We start from the raw sequence: 21232 nt of genomic DNA, 5'->3' as shown, positions 1-21232 counted from the left end.
TTTCACTAAAAATCTTTCATCAGGAATCAGGATCATTTATAATTATTCTAACTATTTTAATGTGCAAGTATAACTACAAAAAGACTTCCAATTTTTCGTGTATGCTAAGATTCAGCCATCTTTACTTTTTTCGGTTAAATTGTCTACTAAATGTCTAAATCAATGTCTAAAACAGTATAATGTTCATCTTGTTATTATGAATAGTGCGATAAAAAAAAGGAGACAGGAGAACCCAGTCCAATACAAGCAAATTTAAATACTTACCAATTTTTTAATGTTTAATAATAATCTTTTTAGTACCTACCTAAAAAAGTATTATAATTTATTGAACAATAAATACAATTTACGAAAAGAAAATTGTTTGCATTATTATGTATAGTGTATAAAATATTAAAATACATTTTTTAAATGTATATATTATTATATTTATTATATTATATACAGTAGAGCGTCGATTATCCGCATCACAAAATGTTTGTACAAATGTATTTTTTGTCTAATTTAATTTGGTTTTATTATTTGTTATGTTCGTTTTATCGAGTATATATTATGAAATGCGAGAGCGAGATTATTTTTATTTTATTATTTATTACGGCTCTCTAATGTACCTATCATACTATAGGTATCTATTATCTATACGTTATACACACAGTAAACTAGTCTTAAATTTTATTTTTAATACTTATTTGATTATCCGCACCCCCTCGATCCCAATTAATGTGGATAATCGTCGCTCTACTGCAATACCTAATTATATGATTCAATAATATTTTTAGTCTAATTTAATTTTCTATTTTTGATATCTGTCCCAGATTAATTTGATATGGAATATTTGTAAATTTGTATGGGAACCCTATAGAAATTAACCAACCAAATGTTCACACTATGAAAAGGAAAACATCGCAAAAACTGTGCAACATCGTATTTAATTTTTTTATATCACTAATATGAAAAAAGTTTTTATCGTTTCAAAATCCTTTATTTTTGTGTTTTAGAGGTGTCATCGGTTATCACATTCATATCACATGGATAAACCTATTTCATAATAAGTTTTTATCACGATTAAAGATATAATATCTTATATATATTTTATCGTGGTTTTTATGAATGTACAATAATATAATATATATTATTATGTCGACATGCCGTGAAGGCGTGAAACATCAAACACTATTACTTTATGGTTCGATGACTGTGAGGTTTTTGGAACCGACTTTCCCATTATTAATAATTACATGTTTATTTCGTCACTAAGAGGACGTTACACCCGCATGCGTTGTCTCTGTCTTATTAACGTATATCATACCAAATTTGCGTTCAGCCATAGGCGCAACTAGTGCTCTATTTCCGGGTAGGCTAAATTACTATCAGCAACACTTAGGGCTTTACCCTAGTTTACACCACTAGTATTGATTATTGACATTTGACACTAACATAACAAATTTAAAAAACTGTCTGGGCTCACCCACCTAGCTGCGCCTATGCGTTCAGCAGAACTTATTTTGTGATCTTCGCTTTAATATTAAGAGTAAATTTACTTATCAAATTTAAAGGTAAAACTAAGAAATGTCAAATGATTTTATTTATATTTTCATTTTAAAGTGAGTTATAGCTATGTAAAATATTACGACCAAGGCTGATATATATGATTACGACTTTAAAATGATAATATCAATAAAAGCATGACATTTTCTTACCTTTTAATTTGATAATAGGTAAAAGCGAACATCTTAAAATGAATTCTGCTGAATGAAAATTTTCAAACTGAATGTATGTAAAACAGAGAAAACAGATGCGGGTATAATATCCTCTTAAATAAAGTTAGATAAAATTATGTAAATTTGTTTATTTTTATTATTTGTATGGGGGGGCCGTATATTTGATTTCAAAACTGTCTATTAATTTAATCTAACTGAACCGTTTTCAAGAATTCCCCTTTTTATAGTTTAAAATATACATAAAAAATATTTGTTTCATTTTTGTAATATACATTTTACCTGCAGTTAATAATTAGAATAATATTAGTTAAACAAGCAAGGATTTAAATTATGTAAATAGCTCCCCCCAAATAGAGTATACAATTAAAACCACATTACAATAAGTACAATTAATCTTAATAATTGATGTTTTAAAAGGTAAATTGTTCAATCTAACATACAATATATAAATACCTATAAAGTATGGAGTATACTGAAAATACAATTAATATGCAATTTTATAGTATGATACAGTATGAAGTAAATCCTGTGACATACAACAAAGTACATGGTTAAAAAACTGTTTCTTGATATGCCAATTTGTACAGTGTTACAAGACAAAATGGATTTATCGTCCATACATATTTTATTATTTATAGAGAATCCTAAATCTAAAATTGACTTTTTTTTTATACTACACTGATCTCAGATGAAAAAACAATATTTTACAGATATTTTTTTAAGCTCAAATAACGATTAAAGATATATCTTTAATCGTAGCTCAAATTACATATAAAATTTAAGTTTCAATTGTTGTTTACAATAAATTAAATATTTTGAAAATATCATCATTTAACTTATACATTTAACACTTTTAATTTATTACTTAGTATTATGTTTGGTTAAACATTAGATTTGATGGTTGAAAATAATTCCTATTATCTTAAAAATTGTTAATAGCTTTAAGTTGTAGGCATTTTTTCTTACATGTTTAACCAACCATTTTACATTTCAGAATACAGTTAGTTCTGAATACTTTAATATCTTAAATTTAATATAAATACACAAATTATCATAACTATAATAATATCAGTGCATTTTACTACCTATAAAATGATAATAATATTTTTACATCTAAATACTATACATCTGTGAAGAAAATGACTTTATTTCCTATCACAGATAAATAAATACAAAAAGTGGAAATGGTTGATTATCTACCTAAATAACAAGCTTTCTGTTAGATTTCTAAAATTTCTAACACATAAATATGTCATTACTTAAATTTAATTTAAGGGAACACACTAAAATATGACAAATAATATTTAAGTATAAAAAGTAGTTGTACATTCTACATCATTAATATTGTTATTATTAAATATATATTATTCAAGTGTATACATAGGTGTGATACAGTTGATAGTTGTATAGCTTCTACAACAACAAAAAACAAGTATATAATAATTATAATAATAATGGATAAGTAAACACGGCTCACAAATATGTAGTTATTACATATGTATATTAAGATAATAAAAGAATGGGTGCTATGTTACGTACATACACACGGCATAATAATTAATAATAAATTCACATAAATAAACATGTTTTATATACATAATTATTTTTAATATAATTGTAATGGGAGTAAAATAGTTAAGATAATAAAATAATAATAGTTCATACGTAAATAATAACAATAATTATAAAAAATTGTTTACAACACAATATACCATTAAGGTTTTAGAATAAGAAACATATCACAACATTATTAAAGAAATGGTAATGACACCAGTTGCCGTTGTTTGTTAGACTAATATTAAAACTACTAATTCAAGTAACATTGTGTATATTATCAAAGCCATTATCATAATTGTTATCTTCATATTATTTACAACGCATCTCTGTGCCATACCCATTTCTTATTAGTGTGATCAAATCTATGCGCCAACCACTGATGTTCCAACAGTCTGTATCGTTCTGCACTTAGATATAATGGTTTTCCACGTCTGTTTTAAGACAATAATTAAATATGTCAATATTTAAATACAATTTTTAATTAAATTAATTGATTTATAAAAATTTACTTGAGTTCCCGATCTTCTTCACCAAATGCATCCAGGTAAACAGATCCCCAAAGACATGCTCGTTTGCCACGAATTACTACAACGGAACTTGAAGTCACAACTAAGAACATACCTGTACCACCGCCACATTCCAATGAGTGCTAATATACAAGATAAAACAAATTTAATATTTAAGGAACATCAAGCTATTAATGTTTTAATAAAAAAAAATAATTAATTTTTATTCAATCGATAATCATTATTTCCTAATAATATTAATGAATATTAAAGATAACATACTTGTACTGCTTCGTAAATGTGATTTGTTTTACAACAATTTTCTTTCAGGCATACCACAGTACCACAAACCAAACACACGCTAGTCTCTCGTGGCACACCATGACACCGATGACAGGCCCTACCATGATAGTACTGGAAAACATCATCATATAGATGTGGCAGCTTCAACAATCGAGGTCCCGTCCAATTGATTGGTGGGAATAAACTACGGCTGCTATCTAAGATACCAGCGTTGGTGTCATCAGTGACACCACCACCATCACAGCAGTCAGCAAAAAGTAACATACGTGCAGCCATTATGATATTAGCTGAAGTGGTGGCTTTTGAATTTGGATCAATTTCAGCAGCAGCAGAAGAAACAATGGTAGTAGTATTTTCACCGATGATAGTGGCTTTAGGTATTTTGGTAGTCAATGATTCACGAAAACATGTAAACCATGTACGAGAAATAGTTGTTGAAATTTTATTACTTATATCGTTGGTATTATATGACCATTGTGGCCAAATGACAGCTTCCATGGCAGACGGTGGCAGCAATGGCATACTTTGTCTTTTTTCATAGTTGTTCTGATTTTGATTGTCGTTATTTTCAATGGAACAACTGTAGCTATAGCTTTCTTCACAATGACCACTGACCTCATGAGCTTCTTCATTATTATTTAATAGTTTTAGATACCGAGCGAGCATTAGGTATTCATAATCGTCTTTTGACCAATGTTGATGATGATGAGAAGAATTTGTACTAGAAAAATTGACGTTGTAGTTAACTTCAACCGATGGTGGTGAAAGTTTATGGCTATGACGCACTTGGCCATCCAATAGTTGTTCTTTTTGTTTGTTTTGTTCTACATTAAAATTACTAAGTTGTGACGATGACATTGTGAATTCTGGGTGGTCTTCTAGATTATCATCATCATCTTCATTAATATATTTTTTCAATAGAGCAGCAAACCGCAAAAATGGCAGTGTACTTCGTCTTCCATAAGATTCTAGAAGCAACATATTTTCTTCGTCATTTTCTGAAGCATCTATTGACCTGTCAAGTTTTTCATCACTAACAACATTTTCAACACCTTCATCTTCTTGGTGCATCATAAATTCATCATCATTATTAACTATTGAACCAATGTTGACTATTTCCGTTTCATCATCATCCGATAAAAACACTATTGTTTTGGCTAAAGCTACAACTTGTGAAAATAAAGGTGTTAATGGTAGTGTATTGTCAACTTCGGTTATATCCATAGACAATGATGATAATTTATTATTGTGTTCATCATCTAAATCCATCTGAGCACTAGTGCTTCCATCAGTTCTTTCTTCAGTTTTTGTTGATATTTTTCTTGTATTGAAACCACTGTGATGTCGTCGGCGGTGATAAAGTTGGCGGTTGAATTTACAGTTACGATTCCATGTAGAGGCGACTTTCAACCCAGCTATATACAATTGCATGTTGTAAGTGAGTTTGATTAATGTATCAAACAAATCTAAACATATGATGAAACTCATATTAGATTTAAGTATGTTATTTAATAAACTACAAGTTATTTTTAAATTTTATGATCAAAAAAAGTACAGTACAAATTAAGAACATCATACATACCACGGTCTAGAGTAGGTAATAACAAAACAAGTTGTAAGAGTACAGAGCATGGATCACGCATCATTAATGGTGGATAAGTATTGCTTAATTGTTGTCGAGGCTGATCGCAACCAATTAATTTGTACCATACATCACTAATGGGATTATAATCGGGAGTTTGGTATTTGGCCATCAAAGACCGAGCACTCGCACGCAATACTTTTAACAATGGTGCTAGAAAATTGAAATTTAATCATTTAACATAAGTATTAAAAAACAAACAAAATAATTAAAAAATCTATAGTGAATATGTGTCGCATATATATTGTGTTATAATCTATTTCTTGAAAAATTAATATAATTTTTCATGGTTGAATTTATTTAATGATCTATTATTGTTAATTTTAACAAGTTTATTATCGTTTAATTATAACTTTTAAATAATTTTGCTATTAACAGTGATTATGATCAATAATGTTTCCTATATAAAAATAAGATTTTTTGTTTTTGTTAATCCATTTATTGTAAAGAATAAGAGGATAATTCCTACAGTTAAAATATCAAAAATTCAAAATATATATTGATTTCAATTGTTTTTAAGGTAATAAAACTAATAGCGATTATGAATCGAACAAAATTAAATATTTATTAATTTTAAATTAATATGTATTCTAATATTTTTACTTTTATTCTAAATTACAATCAGTGCACTAATAATAAAGAATGACAAATAAATTAAATTGTAATAGTGAAATTAGTTTTTATTTAACCTAGATTATAATGTTTATTGTTTAAATATGACAAGGATACCTAAGTAATAGAAAAAATTATATTATATATATATAGTAGAATCATTGATTATAGAATATTATAGAATTATTATTCTATAATCAATGGTAGAATCCACTTAATTGGGACACATTGGGCGGTGACCTATTTGCCCCCATTTTTCGACTGTCCCGATTAACCGAATAACTAATAAACTGATACATTTGTTTGGGACTATGCCAATCTGTCCCTATTAAGCAGTTGTCCCCTTTATGTGATGTCCCAAATAAGCGGATTCTACTGTAGTCTTTACATCCATTTCAAGAAATGGATAATAATGAAATATAGATACGACACACACACATATTATATTATACTAATGACAATTTAAATTTAAAAATATTATTTGCTATTGTACATTTTAATTTAATTGACAAAATCGTTATATCTGCATATGTTATTTCTGCCTTACAAATGGACATAATAATACAAATTCTACATACTAATTTGTTCTTAATATTATGATAATGAAACAATTTATAAGTATTTTAAAAATATAAGTTTTTTGGAAAATTTAATATTTTTAAAACTTGCTTCAAAATTAATATAACAAAAATAGACTACATGGTGCCCTGGATAATTTTTACCTTAAAATTGTAAAATAAGTTAAATTATTCTTATGTTAAAAATAATAGAGTAAAATAAATTATCCTGGATGTATAATTTGATATATCATGTTTTAGTTAGACAGAGACAACACAGAAGTAGACCAAAACATACATACCTATACAATTGCGCTTGGGTAGCATGTTGTAATAATTATTGCTGCCATTAATGTCTGTAGCATTAACTGCAGTAGTAGAAAACAAATTGAGTCGACGATAATAATTATTACCGTGATGTATTGATGACTGATCTTGCTGCAGTTGTTCTATAAGACTGTTGTTGCGCTGCACCAATTCCACTTGGATATTTGTCCAAGCCACAGATACAACACTATGCCATCTTATTTTGTACATTTTTTCTATTTGAGTTGATATCAATGTGTGTGGCAATGATACAGTTTGAGCTGCAGCTGTGACTATAGTCATAGAAATCATATCGCTCACACATCTATTAACAGCACTTAATAAAGGATCTTCTTCACTGTCTAAATCTAAATCTTCTTCCTCTCCTACATTGTCATCAATTTCATCTTCTCCACCAGCAGCAGGATTAATATTATGTACTTCATCATTTAACTAAAAATAAAAATATCTTGTAATATTTTACTGTATTTATAAAACTATCAATATATTATTGAGAATACAAACCTCAAAATAATCAATAAAACGATGGTGATTAACATTCTGATGCAAGGGATGTCGATTAACAATATTCTCTGTATCACCAAAGAAAACAGAAGCTGATGTTTCACTGCAGCAAACAGCATCACTAGATGGTTCTGGATTTGGTGATTCATATTCTTGCTGTTTTACTAGTTCTGTCAATTTACTCACAGCATCAGACATAGCACTTGTGGTAATAATATTGTTAATAGGGGCACAGCCTCGTTGTTGCTGGTTTTGATCGATAGAAACTTCTGGTATTAATGGCATTAAAGAATTGGCTAATTGCCGACAAAGTGGACAACTATATTCACCACTGTAAAAGTGTAAGCATAATACATTTTTTATTATTGAATATAAAAAAATTCTAAAAGTCATCATTCATATACAACCAAATTATTGTATATAATATTAATGTTTAAATCTATTAATTACCGGTCTGCATTAAAACGCTGAGCACCACGTAACGATGCAAGATATGAACTCCAACACCTCAAATGTAAATGATGACCACAGGTTTGTACATGGACATTACCACCAATTGGAGTAGCACTAGTAGTAGTTGTAAGAGATCCAACTTCAAAATCAGCCTTATCCAAGTTCTACAAAATCAATAAAATTTATAAATATAAATAATTATAATGTAAAATTCAAGTACATTAATGTTCAACTGTACAAGAATTTAAGTTAACAGAAAAAAACTCACATTAAAATATTGTGACATCAAACGTTTGCGTCGATCAGAATGTGAAGCATATGTAGTTGCATCGTAATTATCAGCAATTGTTGTCACAATTGGTTGACTATGTTGTTGCAGTGATTTAGAATCATTTACTACAGATGTAGATTGTTGGTGATGTTGATGCGAATTCAATGGTGGTAGAGCAGGCCAAAAATGATAATAATTTTGTTCATTGTTGACTACACAACTATTCTCAACATTATTAATATTTGTGAGACCAGTGGTTTTTTCTGTATCTAATGGTTGTTGCTGATACTCGGTAGTATTTATATTATTAACATTGTATTGATTTGTTGATATTATTGGTTGTGAAACAATATGCCGTCTATGTGCTAAAACGTTTGTACCCTACAATAATAAAATAGAATTAATTTATAATGATAATAATAAACATTAGGTAATTAATAATTATTATATTTATTTTAAAATTATTTCTAAAATTTAAAAAGGGACATACTTGAACCAATATCACTAATCCTACTGGATCTTGACGCTGTTGCTCTATCTGTACACTTACAGTTTGATTACAAATCACACAATCTACGGTCAATGTGGTTTCGTGTTGATCAGATCCAAGAATATTAGTTGCCGATTCTTTTGTTGTAGTACTATTACTACTACTACTATTTTCATCTATTTCAACTATAGTATTTGCCAACATCGAGGTAGTGGCTGCTTCACTACTACAAGCAGTTGAAGTAGATAGCTCCACAGAAGGAGCCGGTATGTCACATTCCATGTTTGAAGTAGTGCCACTGGAAGATTGTAATTGTGTATCAGTAGAATCTAGATCTCCCGAGCGACGTGCACTTTCAAGAAATGCACGTTGGGCTCGTGCCATTTCCTCCATCATTTGTCGTTGCTTGTCACGGGCCCGGCGTTTACGTTCCCGCCGCTCACGCTCTTCATCATCCCTTGAAGCAGTTTCTCGCAATACTACTGCGATTGGCCATAAAGCCTTTTTAGTATGCAATATGCAATCATAACATAATTTCGACCTTCTAGCTATCCTATCTAACAAACGACCTACAAAAAATGCCCCATCACCACATGGCGGAACTTCTTGGATATCATCATTTTCTGATGTCATGGTCCCGTCAATTAAATTATTTGAAGTGGTTGATTGATGTGATAATACAGGCGGCTGATATGAATCTGGTTCACCCGACAACTGTGAGTGCAATTTTAAGAGCAAGGAAATGATACTCTCATTTACAGATACCGATGAATTTTGTTGATCATCAACTTCTATCACTGTCTGCTTAAAATAAAAAATTATTATAATATAGGTGCAATTTAGATATAAACAAATTAATTATTCATCATCACTTACATTTTTATCAATTGCCAATATTGATGTTTCATTATCATTAAGAAACTCAAATGGACATTCAGGAAAGGTAAGATCAATAATTGGCACATTATCATATGATGACGATGATGACTGATGTTGTTCATGTGTAAGCGAATCTGTTTTTGGTGGAGGACGTAAGAATTGCAAACGTTGTTTAACACGATTTAACGCAGAATCTGCTAAAAAGAAAAAAATGAAAAGATTGACATTTTTTACATCATTTACACAAAATATTGAACCATCAAATAATTAAAAACGTTTTAATATAAACACAAAAAATAGTATAATATCGATGGATTGTTGAAAAGTGTAACCAACATAATTGAAGGTTTATAAATTATTTTATTTTTTTCTGAAAATGATATTAAAAAGTTGATTTTTATAAATTTCACCCTTTTAACAAAACACCAGTATTTAATATTAGTATAGTATGGATTAAGTCAATATAATATATTCAAAAACCTTATATTAATCTGTATAATATGTATTACCCATTGTAGAAGATGTAGCAGCTGCTGCAGCATTTAAACTATAAAAAGGTGGACGTGTAGGAATAGAAGAACCAGGTAGAGGTATTTCATTTCCAGCTATTGTAGCCAAGGATGGAACAACATTAGGTTGTTGTTGTGAGTTACCTAAAAACATATGTATATTAATCATTAATGAATAATTAAATTCATTAGTTAATTTTATTAATTATTCTTACCAGGTTCAAAGTTATGAGGAACAGTAATTGGTGATGAAGAGCTAGCAACAGAAGCAGCTGCTGCTACAGATGATGTAAAATAATCAAATAAATTGGTTGCCATTGTTGAAGCAGCCGTTACATTAGAAGTAGCACTAGTTGCTTCTCCACCAAAAAAATAACGAGTGAAAGGGGGTGGCAACTCAACATGTGTGATAGTAGTACAAAAATTTAATGCCAAATTGTCATGATCATACCAATGATTCAATAGCAAGAGTGTTGTTTCTTTAGAAGTAACTGGTACACTATTAGGATTTGCTAAAATTAATTTGATCCTTCTTTTTGGTGGAGAAAAGTGGCTCTCTTTAAAGAAATATTCTTTAGATAAAGCTGCTGATGATGATGCAGACTGATTAGTTGGTGGATCTGTATCCATTGGTTCTTGATTATAAAATTCACTAGTGTCAATGGGAGCGTTATCATAACATATCCATGCTTGGTCAAGGAGATAGACCAGTAAACTAAGTGTATGTTCACTAATATCTCGATAAATTGTTGAACGGTATAAGCAATGCCAGACCACAGCATAAAATATCTTAGTCAATAGTGCTCTGCAAGGATTGCGATACGCTGGATGGTGTTTTTGCGGCATCCTATACGGTGGCCAAGTATTTTGATTTTGTTTCAGCACTCCGATAGAACGCATACTACAAAATACATTAAATGATGATCATATTAAAATGTAAACTATTATGTTAAAAAAAAATGATTATAACATACAAAGTTGTGTAACGATCCATGGATGATTGGAAGTCACGTCTATGTACAGCTCTTAAAAGGACATGCACTGGATCGTACAATTTTTTCCAGACATGTGCTAAAGGCACATACAGTCCTTGTTGCATGTTACCAGATGCTTCAAATTGAGGTCTTTTATATTCTGCTACCTTTAATTACAATAATAAATGATTATGAAATATTTGCTATATTTAATGTATAAGGTTAAAAAATAAGCCAATTTATTTAATCTTACAGCTTGTAATACAGTTTCAAAATCCCGCATAGATGGTGGAGATTCTTGGTCAAGGGAGGGAGGATTTCGAGATGCACCATCACCACTGGTATTTATAGGACTAGTAGTAGTTGTAGCGCTAGTTTGAATACCACCACAGCGCTCAGGCATTAGTTCCATTAATTGACTGTGTGTTTTATCAGAAACACATAATAATGTAACCATTTCTAATTGTGACTGACAATAATCATAATCTTCATCAGAACCTAATAAATAATTAATTTTTTTTAAATATTAATTTAGGTAGGTAAGTAATAAATTCATATTTATCAATCATACTTAAATACAATACAACTTACATAAATTGGTACGAACACCTATTAAAGTAGCAAGGAAAACTAATAAGCCTTCCATACTAGGTGCTGCATCATATTCTTCTGAATCCATTACTTGAGGTAATCCCCCATTTTTGACTGCATGCATCCAATCATACACTTTAAACCTACAATATTATTAATAAAAGTAATTAACCAACTTATACAATAAAATAATAATATAGATAATGATTACTTTTCCAATATTAAAGACATGAATATGTTGGCATCTGATAATTCAGATAGACAAAGTTGAAGTAAATATATGTCAGCATCTACCATAGATATACAAAAATTTGATTGGATATACGTCATAGCTTGACCTTTAATTTGTAGGCCATTACGCACCCATGTACCCTGCATAATTTCATAGAATGCTGATTGAGCGCGTACAGGATGTGAAGCAATTGCTATTAACAATGAGTCTCTTTCAGCTGAATTTTCCTTATTGCTTCGTGGTATAATGTCTTCAATATGAGCACCTTGTGCACGCACAGCTTGACATAAAAATACTGCCAAATACCGGTGCAAAGGCAAGTGAAAAGTGAACTGATGGCGATCATCAAATCGTTGAACTGGGTTCGTGCTAGTAATTATACTGTTACTAGTAGAGGAAGTAATATCATCAAATCTCCGATTCTCATTCTGATTAGAGTAGTAACCTACATCTACAAGCCATTTACGGAGACGTTTAAGACAAGCACGTAACACACGAGAGGATAACGACAAAGTGTCAGCAGATGTAAGATGTGACAGCATGGCCCACATAGGATATGCACTAGCTTCAAGTTCAGCACTAAAAGCAGCATAATAAGTGTTTGGTTCAAATTCAACATGATGTCCCAACTCTCGACAATTAACATTCATTCCTACAAACATTAGTTTTTATTAATATATTTATTTACAGTATAACTAATTTATCAATTTAGATTATTTAACCAAGAAACACAAAATTTACCTTGAAACATTGATAAATATGAAAACCATGAATCTAATAAACGGTCATCACACATGAATTTAACTGCAATTGGCCTATGCGATAAAACATTGTTTAGATCGCTGACCAGTGGCCAATAACAATGCTCTTTCATAACAGCCTTTGAACAATCTACAACCCTGTGTCTGTTTTTCATGGGATCTATAACAAAATATAAATAATATATAAATATATGTAGGTATATGCAATATAATAGTTACATTATACATGATTAAAAATTATTATTCTATACATCATTTATGCATGGTAATTCAAAATTCATTGGGGAAAAAAGTTACCAAGTTATCGAAAATCTTAAAAAAAAATTATTATTAAAACCGATAAATTAAATAAATAAACTAGAAGCTCATATACATATACCTCATGTTAATTTTTTTTTAAAGTAGTAGTGTAAGGATAATTTGTTTTATTTAATTAATACATTTTTATCAATAAATTATACTCTTTAAACAATTTAGTAGTTCAATCTTCCAACCTTTATTGCTTTCAATATATTTATTTTATGTTTCATTTCTTCACTCACAAAAATATGTTTAATTTATGGATGTTCTTCATCATCACAATCTAATAAGTCATTAAGGTAAATTGAAATGTATTTATAATGAAAACAATTTGAGATGAATCAAAAATTTGCCTATTATTTATTAAATAAAAAAAGATTATTAAATTATTTAACAATAAGAAGATGCACCATCTACGTTATTGTTTTCATCTTATAAACAAAAACATAGCAAAATGTAAGTTCACAATATTTCATTTTACTTTATTGTTTACACAACTACAGTGAATTGGCCTATTATAAAATTATCTCTGAGGTTTATTGGTATTTTAATTTTGAAGCAATTTAATTACTATTAAAAAAATTACAAAAATTGTACACTTTTAAAATTCTTGTATAATAGCTTAACTTGCTTTGTAATTAACACTTTGACTGCTGAGGTCGACAAATTGTATTTGTTCTATGCGGTGGGCGTCGGCGCATCATCGACAACCTGTATTACTTTCTGATCTCTCCCAATAATACCAGCATACAATAAGCTATTTGTGCTTGCGACACCGCACAGATAAACGGTTGAAATTGTTTAATTTGCGGTGGTTTGAGATTCCGGGCATTTTTTATATTTTTATTATACTTACTACTATTATTACAAAAATTTTTTCGTATAGGGCAATCGCTCAGGACAAACCATGCCACAGTCAAAGTGTTAGCCAACATGTCTTAGATAATAGAACAACAAATTTGAGTTACCAAAACTTGAGTGTATTTAAAAGTTAAAATTTTCTTATTCTAAGTTGATAATTAAATGTATCAATTACCAAGTAACGTTGAAGGTATCAGTATTTTTGTCATCATGCGCCTTAAGCTTGATACCATTATTCTAAGTAATCCTAATTTGTCGACCATGCGTGTAGCTAATGCTTCATTACTAAACAATTGAACACTAATGTGAACAATATGGTTAGAAAGAGTATCCGAATCTCTTGTTGTGGCCAAAACACGAGCAACACATCCATAATGCATAACAAATGCTTCAGTCAATGCTTCCTTGTATGCCGCATCAGGCAACATGTTCAACAGAAAGCAGACCATCTTTTGAGGAAACTCATATCGAACAGTCCAAAAAACAATCTCTTGCAAAAAACTGGAATGATTCAATTTGTTCTTTCGTCCAGTACAATTCTGACCATCAACGAGCCAATCATCTAAAAAAAATTAATCCATATTTCATACTCAATAACAATGTAATAAAAAACAATATATCGTATAAAATATAATAAAAAAACATGTTAGATTATTTACTTGAATACAAAAAAATTGTATAAAAATACATAACAATGGAAACTACCTATTTATTAAGAAAAAAATGTTATCAGTCTACAAAATGGAAAATAAATACACCTATAGTTACAGTTAATTATAAATTAAAATATGATAAAAATCTAACTTTGATTTATATATTTTAAGTTATTTCATATTTCATAATTAATGCAATGTAGAAATATCTTTATGAATATTGAATAGTTCGAACTATTTAAAGAAAACCCAATAACAATATTCTTTTAAGAAACCATTCAATGTATGAAAGTTAAACTTCAATGGTCTGTATAATAATAAAAAAATAAATTTACAACTATTTCAAACATTGTATAACACTTAAGTTAATCTTTCAATAGGTAACATTAAGTCAGTATTTCTCAACCAGTGTTTCGCGGCACATACTAGCTGTAGGTGTGCCGGGAGTCGCGACCGTGGTACACGCGTATAGTATTATTAGGTATTAAAAATAGAACTTCCTAGTACTTAATTTTCTTAGTGTTCAGTCATAATGTATGGTTATAAGAAATGTGAGCTTAAAAAGGTTGAGAACCACTGCATTAAGGTAACATTTCTAAAATTAATTACTTTTTTAGAAAATTTATTATTATAAATATTAATTATATATTTATAAGCTTTTGTCTTATAGTAACTCCCAAGTAATTTCAATTTAAGTTTTAATTATAAATTTAAAAAAGGTAGAAATGCTAGTTTATTTTTGGAAAATATATATTGATATAGTATTTAAATACTTTTACTTTAGTGTACTGCAATTATAAATATAAATTTATTAAATCTAAAAAAATTAATATCCTCATCATACAATTAAAACTTTGATATAAATGTATATATAAAAAATATTAATATTGGTTTAGTTCTTTACATTAAGAATAATTTTAAATTTTAAAATTGTTTAGGAAGTAATAATATTAAAAATTGTATGATTTGTACGCACTATTTCATTTATACTAGAGTTTAGTATACATTTAAAAAGTAACTATAAATAATTTGTAAATTAACTGTAAAATAAGATAGTTAATAATAACTAGTACCAATACAATTTATTATTACTAGTTTTATTTTTTCCTTATACAGCAATCATTTTATTATAATTTTGGGTAACCTATCTAATATTATCTTGAATAAAAAAAATATTTGAGCCAAAAAGTTATTTAAATTATTTTAAAAGCTAATAATAAATAATTTTTAGCATTGTAAAAAGTAGTTGCTAAACATAAAAATATAATCAATCATGAAAAATTATCTCTTATAAAAAAAATTAATGTTACTTTTGAAACATTATGATGTAAGAACCATTTAAAAAAAAATAAAATATTAAATTGAAAATATTCCATATAGGTAGATACTAACAAATATATTAATAAAAGATAACAAGTAGAAACTCATTTATTTACAAAAGTATAAAATTTAAGCCTTTATTAAAATAATATTACTTTTTCAAAAGCATCAAAATTCCACACTTTTATCCTATATTTAATAGTATAAGATATTATAATGTTTAAAATTTACCTTGTCCAAATTCATCATCTTCATCATCGTCGTCGTCTTCAGAATTACTAAGACTATTACTGTCATGTATAACATCTCCAATCCTTGTGTTACTACGACGTCGTCGACGATTGCTTGATGATGACGACGACGATGATGTTGAGGTAGTGTATTGATGTATAGCTTCAGCATAATAACGACGCACCTTATCTGTGTATATAGTATAAATAGTCTGTTGTTGCTGCTGCTGTTGTTGTTGTATATTAGAATCATTAACAAAATTGCCAGTGCTACTGTAGTAATCACATGCCCATCGGTATATCTATAGAAAAATAAAAATAAAATCTTATAGTTATTTTTCATACTTTTTTATTATATCAATTATATTTCAATAAACATACTCTTTCATTGGTCAAAGATACAGTCATGACACGTCGCATAGCAGCTCCAAGAGCACCAAGGTCGTGTAACATACCCAAAAATGGGTCTAAGTCTATAAGTAATAAACTTTGTTGCGGATTTGGTAATCCAGCAGCAGCAGCAGCAGCAGCAGCAGCAGCAGAACTTGCAACACCTGGTGGTATATGTGATGTATTGCTTGCTCTAGAATCAGCAATTTTGCTAAAAAAAAATTATTATTTAAAATTTGTATTCAACAAGTAAATCAGTAATTAAATATGAACTACCTGTTTTCACGTAAATACTGCACAAGTCGTAACAAAAGTCTTGGCATTATTCTCTCAGCTACCCTCAACAAATCGGCTGGAGGTTGTTTACAACCACTATTACTGCTGGTACTAGTACCGTCAATATTATTTGTACTGCTATGTTTACGACAAAACCTTGAAAAATAATAATATATATTTTATTCAACAAATATTGTTTACATATTGGATCATAATTTATACAATTAAATAGTTGTAATTTATATAGATGTTTGAATCATTTTTTTTGTACATTAGCCTGATAATTTATATATAATCTACCTATATATTTGACTTAGTAAAGTACTTTGATAAAATGTTCAACTATAAAAAATTGTCTTTAATATAACATAAGCAATGATATTACTTATCTTAAATGTTAGAAAAGTGGTATCTGATTTGGCTGTCATATAGTATGCGGTCTACCGGCGATTTACGAATATAATATGCGGTCTACCACAAATAAATAAATTAAAAATTATATCATAATATTAAAGTATAATTATTGTAGCAGTAATAGTAAAAAATTAATAATTAAAAATTAGTTTGTCAAAAAAATTGTTGTCAATGAGTATAAATAAATATAATGTAATATGTTATACAAAAACTTCCGCCATATCTCTCAAAAATGCATTAAATAAATCTGATTTATTTATGCCACGCCACCATGTTTCCATGAGATATCTGCAATAATATATATCATTGTATTATACGTATTACGTTAAATTTATTTATACTCATTGACAACAATTGTTTTGACAAACTAATTTTTAATAAAAAAATAAAAAATAGTAATAAGTATAAAATTTTTTATAAAAATCTTTTGCCAACATATTGAATGTGTAAAATATAAATTGTGTTGCGCAATAAATGACGTACTGAGCTATTGAGACCATACTTTTACAAAATGTCGAAGTATTGTTATCTGTGTATAAGGCAATAAAGATAAAGTATTGACCGAAGAAAAAGATTAAAGTTTATCTATTAAAAATAAACTTAAGCCTATGTAAAAACCGCAGGTAGACCGCATAGTATATGACAACCTCTGATTTCATATATACATATTGCTAATTAGTTATCGAAAAGTTTAAGTACTTTAATTAATAAAGAGTAATAACCATATATATTTAATGGAATCAATATATTATGACATATAATTAGAAATTAGAAAAGTAAAATTTAACTAAAATCAAAACAAATAAATTTATTTACTTCTATAAAAACGAAAAAGTTTTCACTAATTGTCAACTATTATTATTTTCTCATTTGGATTTTATTTCATGAGTTAATAATTTAAAAGGTATAAATAATATGTTTAATTAACTACCTATTAGTATTATAGTATATTGAAACTAAAAATTTGTCAAGTACTTATGTTAAATTATAACCTTATTTTATTAATTATTTACTTTATCCTAATGAATATTGTTTACATTCCCTAGATAAGATCCATATTGTCCTCAATTTGGGTATTAACATTCACAGGTTAGGTTGCCAGTACATGTTATATGTAAAAATGCAACTATGTTGTTTGAATAATTAGAACATTAATTGTTTTTATACATTATTCATAATATATCAGAGTTGAAATTTTAACAGATATTAAAAAAACTTAAAATTACCTACCATAAATTGTAATATTATTAATTTTAACCCTATTAAATATTATTATCCTTCATATCCAATATAAGATGAACTAAATATCGCAAATACATTTGTATATATTATTTTTTTTAGTTGTAATTAAATATAAAATTAATTTTTACTTTAAAAATAAGTTTGACCACTATAAAAATAAAAAAAAACAATATTGTGGTGATTTAATTATTTATAACTATAATTGTATACTTATAAAATTTCCCTACCAAAATACTGTGATTAATGTAAAATATTTATTATAAATTAAGATATGAAAATAAAAATAAAGAGATATATTTTAATATATATTACCCATCAGGTTTCATTACACTCGTATCTCCACAATCACATGCCCCTCCTGCTTGAGAACGAAACATATTGAAATCATGACCTGTATGATCACCACGCTTAAAACAATCTCCACACAGAGACATACAAGGCGATATACTACAAGTACGACATCTATATGCTACATAATTGGCTGTCCAAACGAGGCCACAACATGTGCCGTAATCATATACTTTAACTAAAAAGAAAAAGAATATTTGAATAATAAATAATAGGTAAACAATTAAATAGTTAAAATTAAAACTTACCTGCACTACTAAATTCATCTAGGGTTTTACCACCGGCCATTAACCAACGTAACCAGTCCAAATTATTCCACTCGCCAATTGCATCGTATGGATTAAGCAGCACGTCCAGCATATCGTCCAGTAATTTACAACGGGTTAGAGCGGAATCAGCTGCAGCTGCATCTCCGCTACCATCATCTTGCTGCTGTTGTTGGATGGTAGCCGTATCAGCTGCAGCATTACAACAATCAGCTGCAATGAGTGCAGCTGCACCACGTTTCCCTCGTTTCATGAGTCCATAAGCAGGCGACTGCTGCTGTGCAATATTAGCAGTCGACGTAGTGTCCATTATCATAGTATATCAAATAAATGTCTAAACGTATAGAACAAACAAGTTTTTATAGTTTATGTAGAAGGACGACATCAGCATCATAGCAGGCACTGCATTCGACTCGTTCAACATTCTGAAAATTTCTCCATATGTCGCATGTGAAATAAATGTTGAGACACTACGACTTTGTAATCACGGGAAATAATACTATTAACAACAGTTAGTTTGCTTTACGACGCGATAATTGAACACCAGATATTCACAATATGATAACACGCGCTTATACGCTCACACACTCGTTAAACACAGCGCCACGACCGGCGCAATGTTCATGTTACTACGATGGTATGAAAACGAACTCTGCAAAACACGCACCACGTGTAATGGCGACCTCGAAGACACTCAAAACATTTGCAATTGTTGGTAAAATTCAGCTAGAAAATTTCGCCACTGGATACCTCCGCGTCCGGTACGTAGTCCGTTCGTGCACAGCGAAAAGTGACACAACACAACGACAATGATAATAATATGTGTATGACGTACGTGCGCGTTTCAACGATAATGCGAAAAAATAATCAGACAATCGAACTCACAAATAGTGACCCTGTGAAATTTAAAAGATTCAAACAAAAACAAAAACAAAAAAAAGTAAAAAATAAAATTTCCTTGTAAAACATATCGCGTTAACATGCGATTATGACAACGGGCATGAAAAAGAAGAAAAGGAAGAACGACGACGATTATATCACTTGTCGGCACCACAACCACCACCACTACCACCGTCCGCCATAAACACCAGTCGGACAATACATATAAGCATTCGTCCGAACGCGCACGGTAGTAGGGAAAATACTGTGGTAGTATGGTTCGATGTATACGGATGTCCGTGATAGCACGGAGGATACCACGGTGTCTACTACGACCGCGGCTGTGGTACTCATCATCATAACCGGCTGGACCGCGCTTGTGATAACATTAATGAAGGTACATATTGGGACCGCGGTCACATTCACATTATGCATTTATAGCATATTAGCATTTATATATGCCATTACGACGTAGTACGTTCATAGACATATAAAGAGACACTCTTTATAGTTTATATATTACTCTTTAAAGATCTCTTTATATGTCTATGAGTACGTCACAATTCAAAAACCAATATACGAGTAAAGTTCTATACGATATACGAATACAATCCTAACGCATTATGAATTATAATCTTTATTATTCATTACTTATTACTAAACTGAACTAAAGCATACTTATTAGTTGCCGTGATATATCATACTATAATATAATGTGGTAAACGCGTAAACGATAAATATTATTTACATCATCACATCGAATATTTTACGTTGTTCAAGTATGGCTGATTAAATAGCCATATTACGCATAGGTTTTCGTACACAATATTCTTTGCGATATTTTAGAAATTTCATTTTTATCATTTAAGGTTTCCTAACACTGCAACGATGACATTAAAAATGAAGTCGGACACATTTTAACGCTACACTGCGGACCTTAAAGGATAAAGATCAAATTAATTTAGGACAATTTATTCTATCTAAAATAATACTAAATAAATACAGGAGGCCTTTATTCCAAAAGATTTTCCCTATTATTGTGTTGATAGTTTGATACAATTAGAAGATTAACCATTCATATATTTTTAAGACCAACAATTTTCTTCTTTTTTTTTTTTGTAAATATGTAATGTGTACCTAGTATAACCTATCTATTTTATAATATTA

General features: G+C 29.2%; 1 protein-coding gene across 3 annotated transcripts; it reads right to left on the bottom strand.

Moving 5' to 3' along the window:
• Positions 1-3056: 3056 nt before the first annotated feature.
• LOC132927424 (uncharacterized) lies at positions 3057-20290 on the bottom strand. Of its 3 annotated transcripts, none has more exons than XM_060991947.1 (23): positions 19169-20290; positions 18885-19098; positions 16917-17072; positions 16632-16851; positions 16252-16552; positions 14223-14609; positions 12867-13046; positions 12105-12777; positions 11894-12036; positions 11556-11800; positions 11303-11469; positions 10544-11229; positions 10329-10472; positions 9817-10013; positions 8941-9744; positions 8448-8831; positions 8177-8343; positions 7727-8057; positions 7198-7654; positions 5667-5879; positions 4064-5550; positions 3785-3924; positions 3057-3706 (listed from the first exon to the last, which is right to left on the bottom strand). In XM_060991947.1, exons 1-23 carry the CDS (start codon positions 19500-19502, stop codon positions 3589-3591), a joined length of 8148 nt encoding a protein of 2715 aa, XP_060847930.1. In that variant the 5' UTR covers positions 19503-20290; the 3' UTR covers positions 3057-3588. The 3 variants fall into 3 exon arrangements, with proteins under 3 accessions (XP_060847930.1, XP_060847928.1, XP_060847929.1); XM_060991945.1 differs by having other exon boundaries at positions 9817-10016; positions 19169-20289; XM_060991946.1 differs by having other exon boundaries at positions 8941-9741; positions 9817-10016; positions 19169-20289.
• Between the last annotated feature and the right edge of the window lie 942 nt (positions 20291-21232).

This window comes from Rhopalosiphum padi, chromosome 3 (assembly GCF_020882245.1).
Source record: "Rhopalosiphum padi isolate XX-2018 chromosome 3, ASM2088224v1, whole genome shotgun sequence".
Taxonomy (NCBI): domain Eukaryota; kingdom Metazoa; phylum Arthropoda; class Insecta; order Hemiptera; family Aphididae; genus Rhopalosiphum; species Rhopalosiphum padi.
The sequence above is the reverse complement of the archived record's forward strand: the minus strand, read 5'-3'. Positions and strand labels throughout refer to the sequence as shown.

What these genes read in the sequence shown, in the direction of transcription:
- LOC132927424 (XM_060991945.1), bottom strand. Translation starts at nt 19,502, where the DNA reads ATGATAATGGACACTACGTCGACTGCTAATATTGCACAGCAGCAGTCG. An exon ending in ATGTCTTTAATATTGGAAAA is followed by an intron (nt 12,037 to 12,104) that starts GTAATCATTATC and finishes ATAATATTGTAG; the next exon opens with GTTTAAAGTGTATGATTGGA. An exon ending in TGCTACATCTTCTACAATGG is followed by an intron (nt 10,017 to 10,328) that starts GTAATACATATT and finishes TTTTCTTTTTAG; the next exon opens with CAGATTCTGCGTTAAATCGT.